This window comes from Meles meles, chromosome 5 (genome assembly GCF_922984935.1).
Source record: "Meles meles chromosome 5, mMelMel3.1 paternal haplotype, whole genome shotgun sequence".
NCBI classification, from domain to species: domain Eukaryota; kingdom Metazoa; phylum Chordata; class Mammalia; order Carnivora; family Mustelidae; genus Meles; species Meles meles.
Window position 1 is genome coordinate 25,006,427 of NC_060070.1, and position 18,389 is coordinate 25,024,815.

General features: G+C 41.8%; 1 protein-coding gene across 2 annotated transcripts in view; it reads right to left on the bottom strand.

Moving 5' to 3' along the window:
• LOC123942504 (sine oculis binding protein homolog) overlaps window positions 1–18,389 on the bottom strand; it is a 162,315-nt gene that overhangs the window by 103,954 nt on the left and 39,972 nt on the right. For both annotated transcript variants that reach the window (XM_046006475.1, XM_046006474.1), the window contains exon 4: window positions 16,281–16,432. In XM_046006475.1, the coding sequence (XP_045862431.1) occupies window positions 16,281–16,432 (152 nt within the window). The remainder of the gene's footprint in view (window positions 1–16,280; window positions 16,433–18,389) is intronic.

Here is an 18,389-nt window from a genome sequence, read left to right on the forward strand (position 1 = left end):
GGTTTAGGGCAACACAGTGATGGCTACCTCTTGCTGGGCCCTGTATGGCCCTGGAGAATACAGAGGACAGGGACTAACTGTAATAACTACGTTGATATAGGTTTTATTCCATACATCAGCCATCCATGTCCCTACATACACAAAGAGAGAGAAATTGAGGTCCAAATCGTCATTCTCAACCCCTGAACAAGTGCTGAGCCAAACAGCTAGGCCCCAGGGACGTCGAACATCTTGCTGAATTGCATGGTCATAAAGAATTACATTTAACTGATATTTATTAAGTGCCAAATGGTTGCATCAGCAATGTAAAGGAAGTGAAAAAAGCAGAATGAAGGAGAAAGGGAGTCTGCTGGTGGGGATCAGAAGTGTTAACTTAAGCTTTCCTCTTAAGTTTACTTTTGTGCACTTTAATTTTCCCCTCTCATCACATTTAATAGGGCATACTGTGTAAAACATTTAAATTGTTCATCCAACTCTTCCTGAATTTCTAGTTAATTCTGGTTAGCTTCAACAAATACAGATAATTTCTCTGAGCTCCATCCCTGGTATAGGGCTTGGGAGCATACATCTTCATAATTAATCCTCTGGGGTTTTCTGCTTTTGATTCAGTCTCTAAGTCAAGTTCAATGCTCTGGAATTTGGGAAGCCAACATTCGTTTCTACTTATTAAGCAACCCAGGACATAAGAAAGTAAAAGATATCCCTGACACAGGCTTTCTCGGGTGCCAACGGGCCATAAGATGGGGGAATTCTTTATTTCGTTTGCAGTCAGTAGTGACTTGAGTATCAGGTCTGAAGTTGTATGAGGTTTACAGTCGTGGTGTCTGCTGCCTTCGCGGTTGATTCACAAAGTCCTCGTCCTCTGATGCACCCTCCACGGTGCCACTTTAACCAGACACGGGAAATCGTCAAACTAAATCACGGACCTGGGAGGTGAGTCTACATTCTCTCTCTTGCCTCTACCTGCATCGCCCCTTCCCCGGAGCATGCCTCATCGGCTGTGCAATGCACTACAGGAGGGAAATGTTTTCCCAGCCCAGAAACTCATCAACTTGAACCCTGAAGCATGACATCTGAATTCCTTACTGCAAGAGCAGGAGCAGCTCACAACTGCTGTACACGATCATTAACAACCTGCTTGCATTTCCAGGGCTGCCTCTGTGGATTAATATATGCACTACGTGCTAAACCATCTGCCACGGAGTCTGACCCGGTCTTTCTCCACGGTGGCCAACCGCAAAGGTTACCCGTAAGTGTTAAGAGGCAGGGTACACTTTCATTGTATTTATCTTCACCAATTCTTTAGTTCTATTATTGGTTCTTTGGCCCCCATCAGTGTACCTTTTCGGGCTCTTGCATCCCATCTTTGTATAGCCCGGAGCCTAATGAAAATATATTTAATCCTCTATGTCAACTCTTTCAAAGTTCAGCATTAGCCTTTTATAAAAATCAAGTTAAAGAAGGATGAACTACACATTTCCTGCGAAGGTGGGACAAAGCTTATTGTTTGACATACTTTTGTCCACTGTAAAAAGCTATCTTTAAAGCAAACATCTAAATGCCTTTTTTTTTTTTAAAGTCTAGGCAGGTACACAACAGAAGCCCATTCAAACCAGACCAAGTTCCCCTCTCTGGGGATGCTGAGAGCCAGCCTGTATCAGTGAGTACGAGGATTGAAAGTTTTTGTCCTCTTGTGCTGGCTGACAGCTCAGTGAATGGAATTGCATCTGATGTCAGGTTACCTCATTATATTCATATATTTGTAGAGCAGGGTTTGGTTTAGTGGGGGGAGGGGGAGGGAGCTGGGAGGAGGTAATCCCCTGTGGTTTTTCAAATGAAAGGAACTTAGAAAAAGTAGCAAACTTCCCTTCCTTCCTGTCATCTACTTCCAAATAAGCAATCAGTGTATTAAGTGACACTGTTCCTAATATAAACCCCTGGGACAGTATGCTATTAATTTATGCGTACTCTGAGGAATATCATCCACTCCTTACCCAGGTTCTTAATCCAAGGTAAGGCTTTATTCCCGGCCTTCAGTTATTTATTTTCCTCAAGGGTCTCTTTGGAGGGAGTCAGCCAAACTCTAAGTGAATTATTTGGATTTTTGAAAATCCAAACTACTTACCTTACTTTTTGCAAGGCTACATTTAGTCATCTTTTTTTTTTAAGGTTTATATTGAAATGCTAACTCAAAACACAAATACTGTTTTGTTTTGTTCTCAGAGGAGGGTAAATGACAGCCCTGCACACTGTGCTCTGTTAGTGTTCTTTTTCGGAACCTGACTTCTCTCCCAGTTATGATAAAGGAAGCTCACCAACCTCAAACCAGAAGAGTTTCTATTTAAGCGTATGCGTGTGTCCGTGCACGCGGACAGGAGCATACATGAAGGTGTGCACTGGTGCCACAGAAAGAAGAGGCCGGAGGACCTCCCACCACTATGATTTCGCACTTACGGGGATGCTTACGATGTTTTAGTCGTACCGGAAGCAACATCATACTTGACTTCCTTCACACGCTTTGGGCCTTCTGACTAGGGGCGCTTAAGCTTCTCAGATTTGCTCCAGCTCCTTTTCCTTGGAGACCCAAGTCCCAAATTTAAGTGGCATCAAATCCCAATAAACACTGCTGCACCTCAAAAGGACAGGACAGGATGCCACACCCACCCTCCACATATGCCATCTTTGTCTTCCAGGGCTTTCTAATGTCCTTAGAGCACAGCCCCCAACACCCCAATGTATGGAAGCACGCTGTGTGTTTTTGCGTTTTCTGGCTGCTTTCTGAGATGTCATCTGTGTGTCCTCTCCATTCCCCATTGGTCTTTAACATGTCTTCCGAGTTGCCAGAGACAGATTTTTCACTTTTCAAAAGGATGCCTTTTTCGTACTAATAAAACTTTCATACTTGTCTGCTTAATCACGCCAGCTTTACTGTCCCCTTTTTACTTTTTTGTTTTTGGCTCAGAGGTATATGAACCATCTGTGCCTCTAAAACAGTTTGCTTAAATAGCCTCCAGGCAGATTTTATGGTTTTTAAGTTTTTTACTTTAACCTTCAGCCTGCTGTTAGCCATTTTCATCACAGTTTTAAAATCAGCCTCTTTTGGAAATGACTGTCACTATATGTGGTTCTCAGAAGTTACTGGAACTGGAGAAGGGGCCACTGACTCCAGCTGAATTGCACCGTGGTGCCCATCCCCCGTCACCTGAGGCAGGTGCCAGCATGGTTAGGCTCAGGGAGGGTCATCTCCTCTAGCGGGCATCCTGAAGAGTGACGCAGAGACCCTCCATTTTGAATATCCGTGTCCACACCACCCAGTTGAGACCCATGAAAACAAAATCTGAACCGCTTTCCTGCCTATTTATTCATCACCACATTTCTAAGGGATGGTCATGGTGACCCTAGGCACTAAATGAGATCCTAGGCTGAACCAAAGAATACAGAGAAAGGGAGGAGAATTCCTTCCTTTCAGGAGAAAGGGAGGAGAAGGTCCTTCCTTCCCGCCACACCATTGTGCCCTGAGAATCGTCCTCTGTTATTTGCCGGCAGACCTGCTGTTCAGTTCCCATTTTATCACAGTTATCTAGTCTGGGGACCTGGGCGTCAATCAGCGTTCCTCTATCCTGAGATTTATCACCCAAATTTCTGTCTACTCTCACATTAATGTAACATAGGTCTATAGTTCTCTCTACATATAATAAAACCACGTCTCTTCCCTCACCCAGAGGGAGGTGGGGAGGTGGGCAGGATCTGCCCTCTGGCTCTTTCCATCAAAAAATACTTACTCCATTTATTTTCAATCATCCAACCATATTTGTCAGACACTAATTATTTTCTTCCCTCAAATCAGTGCATTTTCACCCAATCTTTTCTCTGCTGCTATTGTTGCTTTCCTGATACATTTGATAATAAAAACACTTAGGGTCTTAGAGTTATTATTCTTACTCTTATTATTTATTTATAAAATGCTGCTACTTTTAGGAGCTACAAGCTGTCAAAATACTCCCTGAAATAAATTAGTAATATTGTGCCTAGTCCACCATCCATGAAGCAGAGTGAAAAGTCAAGGAAGGCAGAAGCCAGTAGGCAAGCAGCAAATCCCCAAGGGTAGGAATGAATGAATGAATGAATGAACAAAGAAACAAATGGATCAATGGGATTATTGTTCCAGGGAATATCTGTTTGTTTTCTTGTTTATAGGTGACGGTCCATTCCCTCACAAAGAACCTGACATTAGCAAAGAAGTAGCAGATCAGGGCCAGGATTCTAGATCCTGCTGCTGTATCCTCTTCCCAGTAAGCTCTTCCCTCCCTTTTCCCCTCCTTCACATCTGTTCATCTTTTGAATTTCAGTGAATGCCCTACTTCCTCAAGGAAGCTTCCAGGTCTCCTGACTAATCAAATCTCTGTGTTGGAGGCCCTCACAGCACTGTGCCCATACTCTCACAGCACTTGACACAGTGACAATTTCACATCTGTATTATTATGTAAATAAATGTCTGCCTTCCACCGCTTCATGAGGGCAGGAACCGGTTCTCATTGTCTGTTGGAATGCCAACGACAAGCACAGTGCCCGGCACATAGTACCTGCTCAAGAAATCTTTGTTTAATAAATATATAGATAAATTAATAACTTGCAAGTTGCGGCCTTCAAGGTCTCTTCTCCTTCTGCTACCTGAACTTGATGCATTCGGCCTCAGACTAAATCACAATTTGTTTGAACACTCTACATTCCCTAGTGTTCAGCAGGCACAGTTTTCAGCCACAGAGAAAGCTTAAATATATGGCAGGCAGGCTCACCTTTGATGAGTAGCAGCAGTCTCACCCAGTCCCAGATATCTGCCTCCCCATATCCAGTACAGTCCTTGGCCAACATCTCCTGGCCACTCACGCCGGTGGAACTATTTATTGTGCTATCTGCTGTTCTAATAGTACCATTGTTCCTCTTCATAAATAAGCATATCTAACAGCCAAACACAATCCCTTCATCTTCGTTCTATGCAATCACATATTCTATGGAGTCCAAAAAGAAGAGAACAAGTCAGCACTTTGTCCTGGTACTAAAGACAACATTCTAATACTCGGGGTTTCAAACAGCTGGTCCTAAAGAGAAGTTGCTCATCTAAGTGTCCTATGGTGAATGTTAACCGTATTTTTATCTCTCAATACATATTTGGATTTCAGATTCCTTCTTCCACATGACAAGAGGAGATGCGCATGCCAAACTCATTGTGTAAAGAATTCAACCTCATGAGATAACCTCATGAGGTCCCCTCTCCTTCTCTCTCATGGATATTTGCCGGCACCTACCATCAGCCATCATTCTGACCCCTTCCCTCTCTTAAGAAATTCCAAATTTTCATTCTGGTAGCTGCCCTTTCTCATGCACCTCCCATGGGCTTTAGAGGAAAATAAGCCTAACTCTAACATCCAAGGGAATCCCTGACTGGCTCAAGCTAATCAGAATAGCCATTGCCCTGGTCATAGTCCCAGTTCAAGCATGTGCATGGGACCTAAGCATAAACAATAAATACGAATTTCAAGACTCTTTCTTGGAATGTTAGGACATAGGACTCTGTCTTTCATTGGATATGAACAAGGAAACATATAGGCCCGGTTGCTGCTAGCAGCCTTCGCATGACCTCTGGGGAGCTTGCCTTGGAAAACAGCCAACACTCTATATACAAAACCACAAAGATGGGAAGAAATGAAACCACTGCACTACAGGATCAACCTGTCTGAAGCATACCCTACCTCAGGACTTGAATTCCACTGGATGAAAGATGTCCTTTATCGTCTAAACCAGTTTGAGTTGGGTCTTCTGTTACTTGCGTTAAAAATCCTGATACTCCACGCCCCTGCCTCCCCTCGCCAAAAAAAAAAAAAAAAAAAAAAAAAATCCTGATACAGCCTATAACTATCACCAAATTAAGTCTACCCTTAGAATAAAATAAACTTCAAAACACCTCCTTTATCCAAAGATGCTCCCTTTAAAGTTACTCTCTCCTTTCCCTCATACTACTTCTAGGGGTCGTGCGGATGCCTGTGGATACCATAGATCTGTCTCCCAGACCAAGGTTTGGTTTCTGCATTGAGCTTACCTTCTGAGATCTTAACCTCCCCTCTAGACTAGGTGCAAGCCCTGCCTGCCACATAGAAAGAAAAATCACTATGTCAGAACATTTAACCAACAATATCCATCCTTGGTTCATTTCTCCCCACACTTTAAAAAAAGAGAGAGAGAGAAAAAAAAAACCTAAGCTAGTTCAACATACTTTTGCTACTGAGAAATGTTTCATAACTACTAGTGAATAATTCAGTGAATCTGACACTTTTCATTTTCTATTGCCAGACACACCCAACTCCATGGGAATGCTATTTCCTTTCCTACTCCCTAAATCCTCTCTGCACCCGGGATCTTAAATGTATTACTTCCTTAACAGAGATCCAATCAACAGAGAAGATTAGATCATGTCACACATCTTGCTCAACGCCTCACAGAAGCTGCCATCAAAGTTAAGAGAAAATCCAAACTAGTAGCTCTGTGCCCTAGTGATCTGGTCCCAACCACCTTGATCATTCAACTCCAGACAATATGGTCTTTTTGCTGCTGTTCAGAAATGCCAAGGCTCTTCCTCTGCCTCTCACTTGCTCCCCCTCCTCTTGTAAATTCTCTGTTCTAAGCTCTTCTTGTGACAGCCCCATCACCCTTTCTGTCCCTACCCACGCGTCACCTCCTCAAGGATGACTTCCATAACCACCAGATAGAACACAGCACCCCATCGCCATCCACGTCCTCACTCTGTTTTTTCTTCACAGCACTTGTCACTACCTGAAATTTTGTTACATTTATACATATTTTTAACTTGTATATATCAATCTCCCTTAGAGAAAGAATCTAAGTTCCTTTAAGGCAGGGACTTTTCTCTTGTTTTTCAATGTATCCACCAAGCCCAAAACAGTGCCTAGCTTATTGTGGAGAAAAAGGATATCTTTTATTTTATTTGTTTAAATAAATGGATGAATAAATAACAATTTATTTAATCTTGGCTAAAAACAAGCAAAAAAGCAGCACAGAGACTTGTCTCCTCCTAGGCAAATCCCCCTTGTCTTCAAGTATTTGCCCTGCTTTTTTCCCCTTTTTTTCTTTTTTAACTGAAGTTAACATACAATATTATGTATTTATGTATTATGTATTTAACTGAGTTAACATACAATATTATATGAGTTTCAGGTGTCCAAGATAGTGACTCAACATTTATACACATTACGAAATGATCACCATGATAAGTCTACTTGCCATCTGTCACATACAAAGTTATTATAATATTATTGGTATAGACCTATGCTGTAATTTATATCCCTGTGACTTATTTATTTTTATAACTGGAAGTCTGTACTTCTTAATTCCCTTCACCTATTTTGCCCATCCCCCCCATCCCTCTCCCCTCTGACAACCACCATTTTGTCCTTTGCATTTATGGGTTTATGTCTGCTTTTTGGTTGTGTGTTTGTTTATTCATTTTTTTTTTTTAGATTCCACAGATACGTGAAATCATATGGGATTTGTCTTTCTCTCTCTGACTTATTTCACTCATCAGAATACCCTCTGAGGTCCATCTATGTTGTCGCAAATGTCTGCTGCCCACCTGTATCTCACCTACCCCTGGGTCTCTGTATCCCTAAATCCTTTGACACCAACAATTTAAATCACTCTAGTTTATAAGATATTTAATCCTACATGTGATCACAGAAAGTATCGGGGTCTTCAAAGACTGGTCTTATAACAGAGTTGGACTGCTTACCCTATTTAAGATAATACGAATTTATTCTCTCAAAACAGATCACAAGATAATATATCATGTATTTGAAATCACCACTTTATCCTAGAATGGCTGGCAATCAGCCTGTGAAGCAGACTAACAATTGTCATACCTCAAAATTTCTATTACCCACCAAGTCCCCAAAATACACTTATTAGGGTAGGACCAGCTCTCGTAATGCTAATTAGTTAATCAAGAAATTGAGACACTAGGAAAGCTCAAGTTTGTGTGACAAAAATTGGATGCAAAATCTTTGACTTATAATTTCTACTATCTCAGTGGGAAAAAAAAAATCATCATTTCAAAGTCAAAACAGTTGTTTTTCTACAATCAAAAGTAGTTAAATACTTTTAAATTCATTTGAACATATTTATGAAGGATTTCTCCTATATGCCTCCAAAGCTCTCTTATAAATCAGTATAATGTTTCCAAGGCACATTTAGAGGTAAAAAAAAATTCCTATCTACTAACCATATTTTCTTCTATTAGAAGATGAATTACGCAGAAAATACATTAATGTCTGAATTTATAATAGGAGTGGTTAACCCTTAGCCATAGCAAACTAATGAGGAATATTTTACCATGCAAGGATTAATCAGGGCTCTCCAACACTATGTAATTTGACATTCAGAGGACTTAATCATGAATGAATTTTATTCCCCTATTTACTTTTCATCATGGGGATGCCTTACAAAGACCCTACATGTTAGAATAACATAATTCTGGAGCTTAATCTTATTACTTTAAAGAAATGTCATTTAAATAATATTCCATAGCTTTAAAAAAGAGCCCTTACACATACAGCACTCGATGATTATGTCGTCTCTGGCTTAAATGCAGCTCAAACACCGAGAAAAATATTAGTATGGAAGTAGTGAGCCTCAAAACCTGGGTCTGGCTAACCCACTGTCAGCAATGAGGCAGCAACACAAATTCTGGGAGGTTGTGATTACCGGACATTGGCTTCCACCCCCCAGCCATTGATTATCTCTTTCTTTGTTAAAGACTACAGGAGTTTCATTTAACTAGAGTGCTGAGTACCCTGCAGCAGAGTTCAAGGATCTTTTATGGATTCATTAAACAATTGATCTGCCTTCCTGTGCTTGTAGTCGTGCCCAGCTCTGGCCCACAGTCTGTGTTTACAGAGAATGCAACAGACTGACGTTTGTAACCTCCAAAGGCAGTCTGTCAGTAGACATTAGATTGCACTGTGCACACAGCCACTCTAAGAGTGGATTGTAATGTTAAGGAATTTCCCATTCTCCAGCTCAACTGCTGGAGCAGGAATTAAACAGCCATCTACAACAACCTTCTTTATATTCCATCCTAATGTATGATAATAGGAACAAAGAGCCAAGAGCCCAAGGAACAAATAAGTCCACGTGGCTTGCCCAGTTCACACGTTTGCCTCTGTGTGCAAAAGCCAGCCGGTGGCACTGAGACTGGGGTGGGGGGCGGTGCGGTGCGGCAGGGATAAAGACCGCAGGTGTGCCTACAGCTTGCCTCTCCCGCATATGGCCATCTTGAGTGTACTAGCTTTTGTGACCACACATTGCAAAAGTGTATGAGAAAAATTCTGGATTCAAACTACTACCTTAAAATATCTCAAGGCAAGCCACCTGGCCTGTCTTGGGTACTTCACATTTTTAACAAGGCATTTGAGTTAAAAACCTAACTACGAGCCTAGGAAAATGCACAGTCCTTCTCTCTTGGTTTCGCTGGACAGGGCACTAAATACTCTTAGAAACTTTTCCCTCCTGTGCTCTTTATGAATAAGGTCTCATGACATGGTCCTTTTAAAGTCCGGTGCAGGGAGGGCTGGAGGTAGCTCACGATGGGAGAAGCACATCAGAACAACCCATGAGATAATTCTTGAAATGCCTGTTCTTCCGATAAACCGAGAACACCGCTAGCAGCAAGGTGAGAAAGTTGGCGATGCAAGGGACTGGATCGATTAGGAGAAAGCATGTCCCAAATAACTGGAACCCTTCCTGTTCATTTGCTTCCTGAGCTGCCCGCTGCCCCCAACCAGACAGCCGGACTATGAACTTGAGGCATGCCCATTCATCACTCCGCAGCCGCACTCACCAGAACACAATGTAGCTGATGCAATCTGACACTGTGGTTAATGCTAAACGAGAGCGTGCCTTCGAGATGGATTGGATAATTACCGGCAGTTCAAATGAGAGAAACTTGATTTAAGTGTATAGCATTAGCTATCACTAGAAGGATGGCCAGGCTCTCACTGCATCTGAAAATCAACATTCGAGAATATGTCCATAGACCTGCACACGGATTCCCAGATGATCAGATTCAGATCCATGAAAAATCCACCCCCTTCCTTTTGTGTGCTGAACAGAAATGTTGAACAAACACTGGGGCTTGAAGCTATTTGGAGTTTTAATCATCTCTTCATATTCAGTCTAAAGTATCTAGTATTATGCAGAAGTTGACATCCATTCTGGAAACAGATTAAAATTATTTCTCTGTTTTCCCTACAACCTCCAAAATGTAGCCCACTAAAAACCTGATGGGGGTTGGGCGCCTGGGTGGCTCAGTCGGTTAAGCGACAGCCTTTGGCTCAGGTCATGATCCTGGAGTCCTGTGATGGAGTCCTGCATTGGGCTCCTTGGTCAGCTGGGAATCTGCTTCTCCCTCGACCCTCTCCTCTCTCATGCTCACTATCTCTCATTCTCTCTCACAAATAAATAAAATCTTAAAACAAACAAACAAACAAACAACAAAAAAAAACCAACTAGACAGGGGTGCTATTCCTTTCTTGCAGTAGAAAACATACCTGCCTCCTTCTGTTTTTGCTCCCGGTATCCCTTAAACCAGCACTTCTCAGTGGTGTTCAAATGTTCTGATAAACATGCTTACATGCCTCTCCCCCGAGTTTTGGGTGGCTGTTCGGGGGGACTAGGTCCCCCCAACACTACAGAAGCTCTGCCCTGGAACCCTTTCTGGCTTTCTTCAAGAGCCCAGGCATCACTTTAACCTGACCTATGTCTTGCTTCACTGTCCCAAACTTTGCTGCTGGAATCCCACCCCAAATGCATTTCAAAGGGCTAACACCTTCCCCCTCCTCTGCTATTGCTTTTCTCGGAGGTTCTCGTTTGCAGCCTCTCATCAATATTCCATTCCATATTCCAAAATACCACAGAATGAGAAAACAGTTGGGCTTGTTGTTCTTTCCCTAGAGCTTTCTGAGGACGCCCCTGTTTGCTGTGACCAAGAGAGAACTCGGCCACTGGCCGACAGATTGAAGCCCTGGGTGGGGCAGCAGGGGCCACTGTCCGTGCAGCCAGTGGACAGGCCTGTGGCACAGATCCAAAAGGCAGAACCAGAGTGATCGTGCAGCAGCCCAGGGGAGATAGATAGACCCAGAAGGCTCACTGATGCCCCGTAAATTCCAGGTGACCTGCAGGAAGAACTCCGGTGCTTCCCTGGCATGTTTACTGCTCAACTGAGAATATTTGCAAGCAACTGGCAAAAGCAAGTCTGTGGCCTGAGATTCGGGCAGTCCGAGAATATTAATTACAAATAATTTCTTAACATCCTTCCCCCAAATTTCATGAATGATAACCATGTTGCAAATTAAATCTTGCAGGTGTTTCAAGGGAACAAAGTAGCCAGGTTAATCACTAGATTTGCGGGGCGACTGTTACACATTTCTTCTGCGCTATTAGGTTCGATAATGAAGTCTGAAACTGAGAACCTTTTCCAAGATATCTTCAAGTTCAATAAAAAGACCAATACAGGAGTGCCCCTTTTCCATGGTTTACTTTCCATGGTTTCAGTTATTTGTGGTACACTGTGGTCTAGAAGCAGATGATCTTCCTGATTTATCATCACAAGGTCAAAAGTGGCCTAGCACTATATCACAACGCCTACGTCTCACAGCATCACAAGAAGGTCAGTACGGTAAAGATATTTTGAGAAAGAATCCACATTCACATAAGTTTTATGACAGTATATTGTTATAACTGTCCTATTTTATTATTAGTTCTTATTGTTAATCTCTGTATAGTATTTAAGTTATAAATTAAACTTTATCATAGGTGTGTATGTATAGGTAAAAATATAGTATCAGGAGGGTTCAGTACTATCCATGGGTTCAAGCATGCACTGAGGGTCTTAGAAGGTCTCCCCCAGGGTCAGGGAGGACTACTGTAGTCTAAATAAAAATGTGTCTTCAAATAATATGATACATGCTAATTAGTGATGGGTTTTCCAAAAGGGATCTCTTCAAAGAAAAAAATCACTGTGAATGTAGGAAATCATTTGAAAGTGGGACAAATGCTTTATTATACAATACTCCCCTCTTTAAATATCTGTTGTTATTATCATCACAATGGCTAGCAATTTCATGTTATGGTTTGCAAATGTTGTTTCTCTTTATACAAATTTTAATCTTTAATTCATCCTTATTGTTATCCCTTATCTACACAGCTTACTTCCCACCATGGTCTGGTGGTGAACAACGACATTATGACGTTGAAGAAATATTTCTATCTATTTTTGTTTCAAATTACAGAGAAATTAGACCAAGGAAGTGAAACTTTGGTGTTTTTAGGCAATTGTGTCTGTTACTAAAACATCAATGCCATGAACCCATAAAGAACACCAAAATTTAAGATCTTAACAAAGAGAAGAAAACAATCATTTGCATTGCCAGCATTGGCCATTTGTCTTGAGTTTTTATTTCCTTCTTGATTTAGGGACATGAGTTTAGATAATAAGATATTTTCCCAAGCAGAAGGAAAAAGACCAAACACGGGCTATTTGGAGATGACTACTACTTGTGGTCTTGTTTGTTACTCTTGTTTTTAAAGAGATAATGATTACAAGGCATCCTCCCTCGGCAAAGACTATTTCTAAGTGTTATTGTGCAAAGTAAAAGTGGTGTTTGTGACACAAAACACGTGAGCATCTCTTGCAAAACCACTAAGACACCTCTGCAACTTCTCAACTCCTAGGCGAATCACTAGGCTAGAAATGTTCCCAAGTCCTTCTCTACTTGTGGCCTCAAAAAGGGGCTGGGAAAAGAGCAAGCTCTTAGTGCCCTGAAAATTCTCTAGTGCATCGAGTAATGAGACGCACGTACCATTGCTCAGCCAATGCCCATACACTACAAAAGTATTTTTCTTCCCCACTGTTTAAAAAAACTCCGGAGTCAGCAATGGAGCCTGTTGGGGATAAGGAGTCCACAAAATATAATTATGAATTAACACTATCACTTCTTAGAGCCGATGTCCTGAAATGTATAAGCTAGTAGTTAGGTTCCTTAAGTGAATACAGCTGTGACTCACAGTCCCCCTCCTAACAGAAATGTCCTGAAGAAAGCCTACGTCTGTGTAGTGATCCAAACAACCCTTCAAATAAAATTGTAAATTTTATTATTCGGTTTAAAAATATAAACTACATGCCTGAAAGGGTTAACTTGGCTGGAGGCTACCCACCTTACTTGATAGGGCCAGGGTTTGAGAGAGACGGATATGACATGGCATTCTTAACCTACTCCATCAAACAGACGCAGAGATCCAGAGAAAGAAGGGTGGAGAAGTAAATGAAATTTAAAGAGCCAATTTTCAGGGGGCCTTCATTTTGAGAGTTGGGCTATTTTTGTCCTTGTTTTTAGCAGCAAATCAATTCCTGCCTCCATACCCAAGCACTTGTGAAGAGAAGAGCAGGGGAACCGCAGGCACAGCTGTCCAATTTACATTCACAAATGCAGGTGTTGCTCAGACACAAAACAGAGGTCAGCTGAATGCGGCTCCTAATTAGCTACCTTTTCTACTAGGATTTTTCTTTGTAAAGTTATGCATGCAATTTGGGTTCAACTTAGAGACCATTTTTAGATCCCAGCATGCTATCCACCAAGAAGCGGGCTGTCATTATAAAGCATAATTTACAGCATAGTTAACTTTACATGTATTTTAAAATCTACATTACACCTAAGGCAAATTTCTCTTCTACACACACATTACCACTCTGTTTTCCATCCCCTTCTGCCTATCTAAAATTTAGTGCCGAATGTAGCCGGAAAATCTTTTATGACAGAACAGGAAGGATTTTGCCCTTTTTCTAAGATTAAGAAAGTCCACAATTTTAATAATGAGGACTAAAGACTTGATTAAATGGCACAAGAAAAGTAGCTATTTGCTATTGTCTTCGGTGGGGAACACCCTGGGGCTTATTACAGCAGTTCTTAGAAATGGCAGGATGGAGACTGGTATCGAATACAAGCCATTAGGAAACCCAAGCCCTAAATGAAATGACCACAAAATCCTATCAGTTAACAGAAATGCAGCAGCTGTACATGTTTTTTGTAATACAATAGGATATTGTTGCAGAGATAACACTCTTAAAATTTAAAAAAAAAAAAAAAAAGCATCCAGCAAGCAATGTGACCGCTTTATTCCCCTATTTGAAAAATGAGAAGGTATAGTGTAGCAGAGCTTTGGAATACATAAATAAGCACGAAGATTTGCGGAGAAGACAGGTATTGTATGTACACTAATGGGGTGCTGGGATCAGCTGTCAAAGTCACTGGCTAAATTTGAAGCCGCTGTGACTCTCAGCTTCTGCAGGACGTTCGAAGACCTACCCCGGTAATTCCCTGCAGGAAGCGAAAGGTAACGGTCCTCCTCTGATTTTACCTGCCGTACGTATAATCCAAATACTAATTTTTGTCTTGGCTCCCAGGTTTGTATCTTTAAAAACTGCACGCTAGAGAAGTTTAAATTCAGTTCGACCCTAAACTTTATAATGATGTAATATTACACGTTATTTATAATGATATAAATTTTTATATACGGTATTCTGGGCTATTTCAGAGGCTCACTAAAGTCTAGTCCTTTGGCAAAGATGGCATTGTATCACAGGGATTGTGATAAATTCATCTCGCTTGATTGTGCTCACTACAGGCCGTCCATCAAGATTCAGACCCATAATCCTTCAGAACCTTTGAAAGACAAAAACCCCTGTTCTCTAGCCATCTTCTGGGTTGGAATGCAAAGTATTTTGTTGTGGTAAGTAGGGCTTTGAAGATGAAAGCGCTGGGTCCACTCCTGTGATTGTTACCCCAGTGCTCAGCATTCAAAACGGGAACCCCCGGATCTCAGAGACCATTTTAATCCTCCTATATTAAAACAAAACGTGTCTCCCATGCGTTGCTCTAACCGCCTTCCTCTGGCGTCTCATTGGCCCCTCCCGAGGAAAGATGAACTCGACTGTTGACTGTCCCAAAAGAATTCCAAACAATTTCCTTACTTGCATCCCTGTTCCAGTGAAGATTATGAGCCTAATTCTTCGACACTTCTACTAAAATTCCACCCCGCTGGTTCCTGCAGCCTAATTCTTTCAGCATTATGTTTTTTGGCAGAATGATGTGACCCAAATTTGCAGGAGACAATTTGCTGCAACAGTGCTTCTTGCAATGCAGTGAACCCGAGATTAGCATTTCAGGATTACAAATATCAGACTTAAAAAAAAAAAAAAATAATTGTTTGCTTCGAGAAAAGACAGATTTCGAGCTCGTATTATGGAAATGGAAATGCTTGGCAAAATGTGGACAATTTTATGAATTAAAAGAAGCTTTCCAGATCAATGGAAAACAATCAAGAAGTAGCAATTTACTTCAGTAAGTGGTGGCAAAATGCTACAGCGGTTCTTTTCAAGAGTACGGAAATAGCTGTGCGTGTCTGTGTGTGTGAGATTGTAAAACCATCATACATTCCATTTCTCAACAGTGGTGGCTGATACTATTCTAAAAGGACATTTTCAGAGCTGAGGTGTCTTAAAATAAAACAAAACAAAAACTGATGAACTATGGCTGTCCCTGTGTTCACCCACCAGGCTGCTCACCAAGGCTTGGCTGTGGGAGCGAATGTTGGTTCAGGTATCCATTATTTTACCTTTTCTCGGTTTCAATCAACTTGCACATAAGGCGTCAAGTGAGACTTGACGTTCTTCTTGATTCGAATTTGGTGGATCCGGTTTTGTAAAGAGCCAGAGCAATAGCCCCATTGGGAATAAATATAAAACTGCGTGGACTAAAGCTTTCTGGCCACGCTTCCGTGGCTCGCTGCTCGACCTACGTAAGCCATCTCTACCGCTTATCTTTCGTGAACTCTAGCCTGCCCCCTCTACTGCTGGAGAGACGCTGGCACCTCTGATGTCACTCGGCTGCGACCACCGCCAACGCGTCCCTCCTCATCCGAGTCTCATTCACCCTCTCAGAATCCAAACATCAAGACAGAGAAACGGAGGAACAGGGGACACTTAGAAGGGGATTCCTCATTCCGAAAGGTTAAGAATGACAGAGCAGGAGAACAGACACAACAGAAAAAAATAAAATCAAAGGAAAATGTGCACAGTGTTTTCAGCGAGAAGCTAGAGGCGCATGCGCACGTGGTCTGGGGAGGCCTGCACGGCCGCCTCTCTCTAGTGCTCTTACCTTATTTCTCTTGAAGTAGGCTCGTCGGCAGGCCGCAAAGCACTTCTCGCTGCAGAAGCTTTTCACCTCACTTCCCATACTCAGGGAATAGCGCTTGATTCCCACTTTCTGGCACCAGGCACACATTATTTGTACATTTGACACATCATCTTCTATAATAAAAGTATAAGAAAAATGTTCATATCAGAAGCAAACATCCCTTCAAACTTAGACACACCCTGAGCCTGACAGAGCTACCTGAGGCCGAATTTCAATTTCTGCACCTCACCGCTTTCTCACCTCTGTAGGAGAGCCAGCCCCTGATGGGAAGACTCAGTGCTTGCTTTCGCTTGCTTTCTCTCTTTCTTTTTCTATTTTTTTTTTTTCTTGGTTGGCTCTTAAGTCTCCAAAATAACATCAGAATATGAAGGCACACCCAGGAGGGCTCCTGGGGCTTCTTAGCCTGGCAAAATTGCATTTTCTACCTGGTTAAGCCAGGCCCAGTTGTCATGAAGCTGCTAAAACGACCCGTTTCCTCAGAGGTGCTGCCGAAAGCCTGTGAGGGCCACACGAGGTGGGACAAGCGAGTGCTAACCCACCAATGTGATGCCCTCGTGTGCACCTTGAGGGTCAGGAACCAGGTTCCATCTTGGTTAGCTTGGTGCTTACCATTGTTAGAGGACATGGGGCGGCATTTACCCTCGTGATGTAAGGCTTCCCAAGTGGTACAGCTAAGTCAAAAAAGGAAGGATGTGAGTGGCCAGATGCCGCCGATGGAAAGGCCCTAGCCTGGCTCACTCAGCAGTGTCTTATGACAAAACCTTCCTGCACGGGTGTCCTCAGGGAGGCACAGGCCTGATTTAAATTCTCTCCACGTGATGCAGCTCATGTCCCGAAATGGAGGGATGGTAATGGAGGTGTCAGGCATGAGACCTGAGGTCACACAGCCGTAAAGATCATTCTCAGCTAGGCTGGTCGTCCTAGCAGCTCTTGCAGGGCCTGCGGCCCAGGTCATGGAGATGAGCAGAATGATGTTAAGTGGTATGCGAGAATTTTCGATAATTAAAATCCTGCATTTCTTTCCCTTTGCAAGAGAAGAAAACAAATTTAACTGGTGAAACAAGCCCATAATATCACGAATATTACTGCTTAAAGCAAAGAGAGGCTTTTAAAGTGAGTCAGTTAACAAAATATATTGAGTAAATCATAATACAGGTGATAAGAAGTTCTGACAAAAATGTGACAGTGATATTCAAATGACTCAAATCTGGGATATACCGGTCTATTTAGGGGTGGGAGCAATAAAAGGAGACTTTAATTAGAAGTCTACAAAATAGGTTCTTGCTGCCTCCTAGGAACTTTTGCTATATTTTGAGTCTTCTGATCCTCCCAATTGACAATGTATGTACATATGACTGATTGCCACTATCAGCCACATTTCTTCTTCCTTTATGAATTTTTTTTTTTAACTCTCCCAGACTCATGCTCCAGACATGAATGGTAATCACAAAATCCCCAATAAGCTCTGGTATAGTGTCATCTGATTTCTGAATAAAATCCCCCAAAGACTAATTGCTAAGCAAGGCCTGGTCCATGAGTTGTTGACATATTCATGGTTCATACAGTCTGTCATGCAATCATTCCATTTCCAGGGGAAAGATTTGCTTTGAGGCAGTGCGGTCATCAGCCTGCAAAATTAGAAGCAAACTAATTTGTAGCGCAGTGATACGACTCTTTTTCCCCTGAGTATCATCACTCAGAACTATGTGCATCATTTTATTTACCTTAATGGAATGAATATTGTCATTTTAATGACCACCTTTTTTCACAAATTACATAATGTGATCCATTGTTAATTACCAGATAAGACATGTAAAAATGACCTTTGATATTAATCAAACATTTTTGATAACGTAACTTTCTTTAAATAGAGTCATAACACGAATTCACATGGCGTACAATTACTGCATTTTACAATTTGTCCTAGTCAAAGAAAGCTTTATTTCTATTTTATATGGTCCCTAATATGGCATCTGTCTACATATAGACATCTTACATGAAATGTCTATAGACGTGAAATGTTATAGACATGAAAACCGAACAAAACTCTATAATTTACCTCAGGGTATA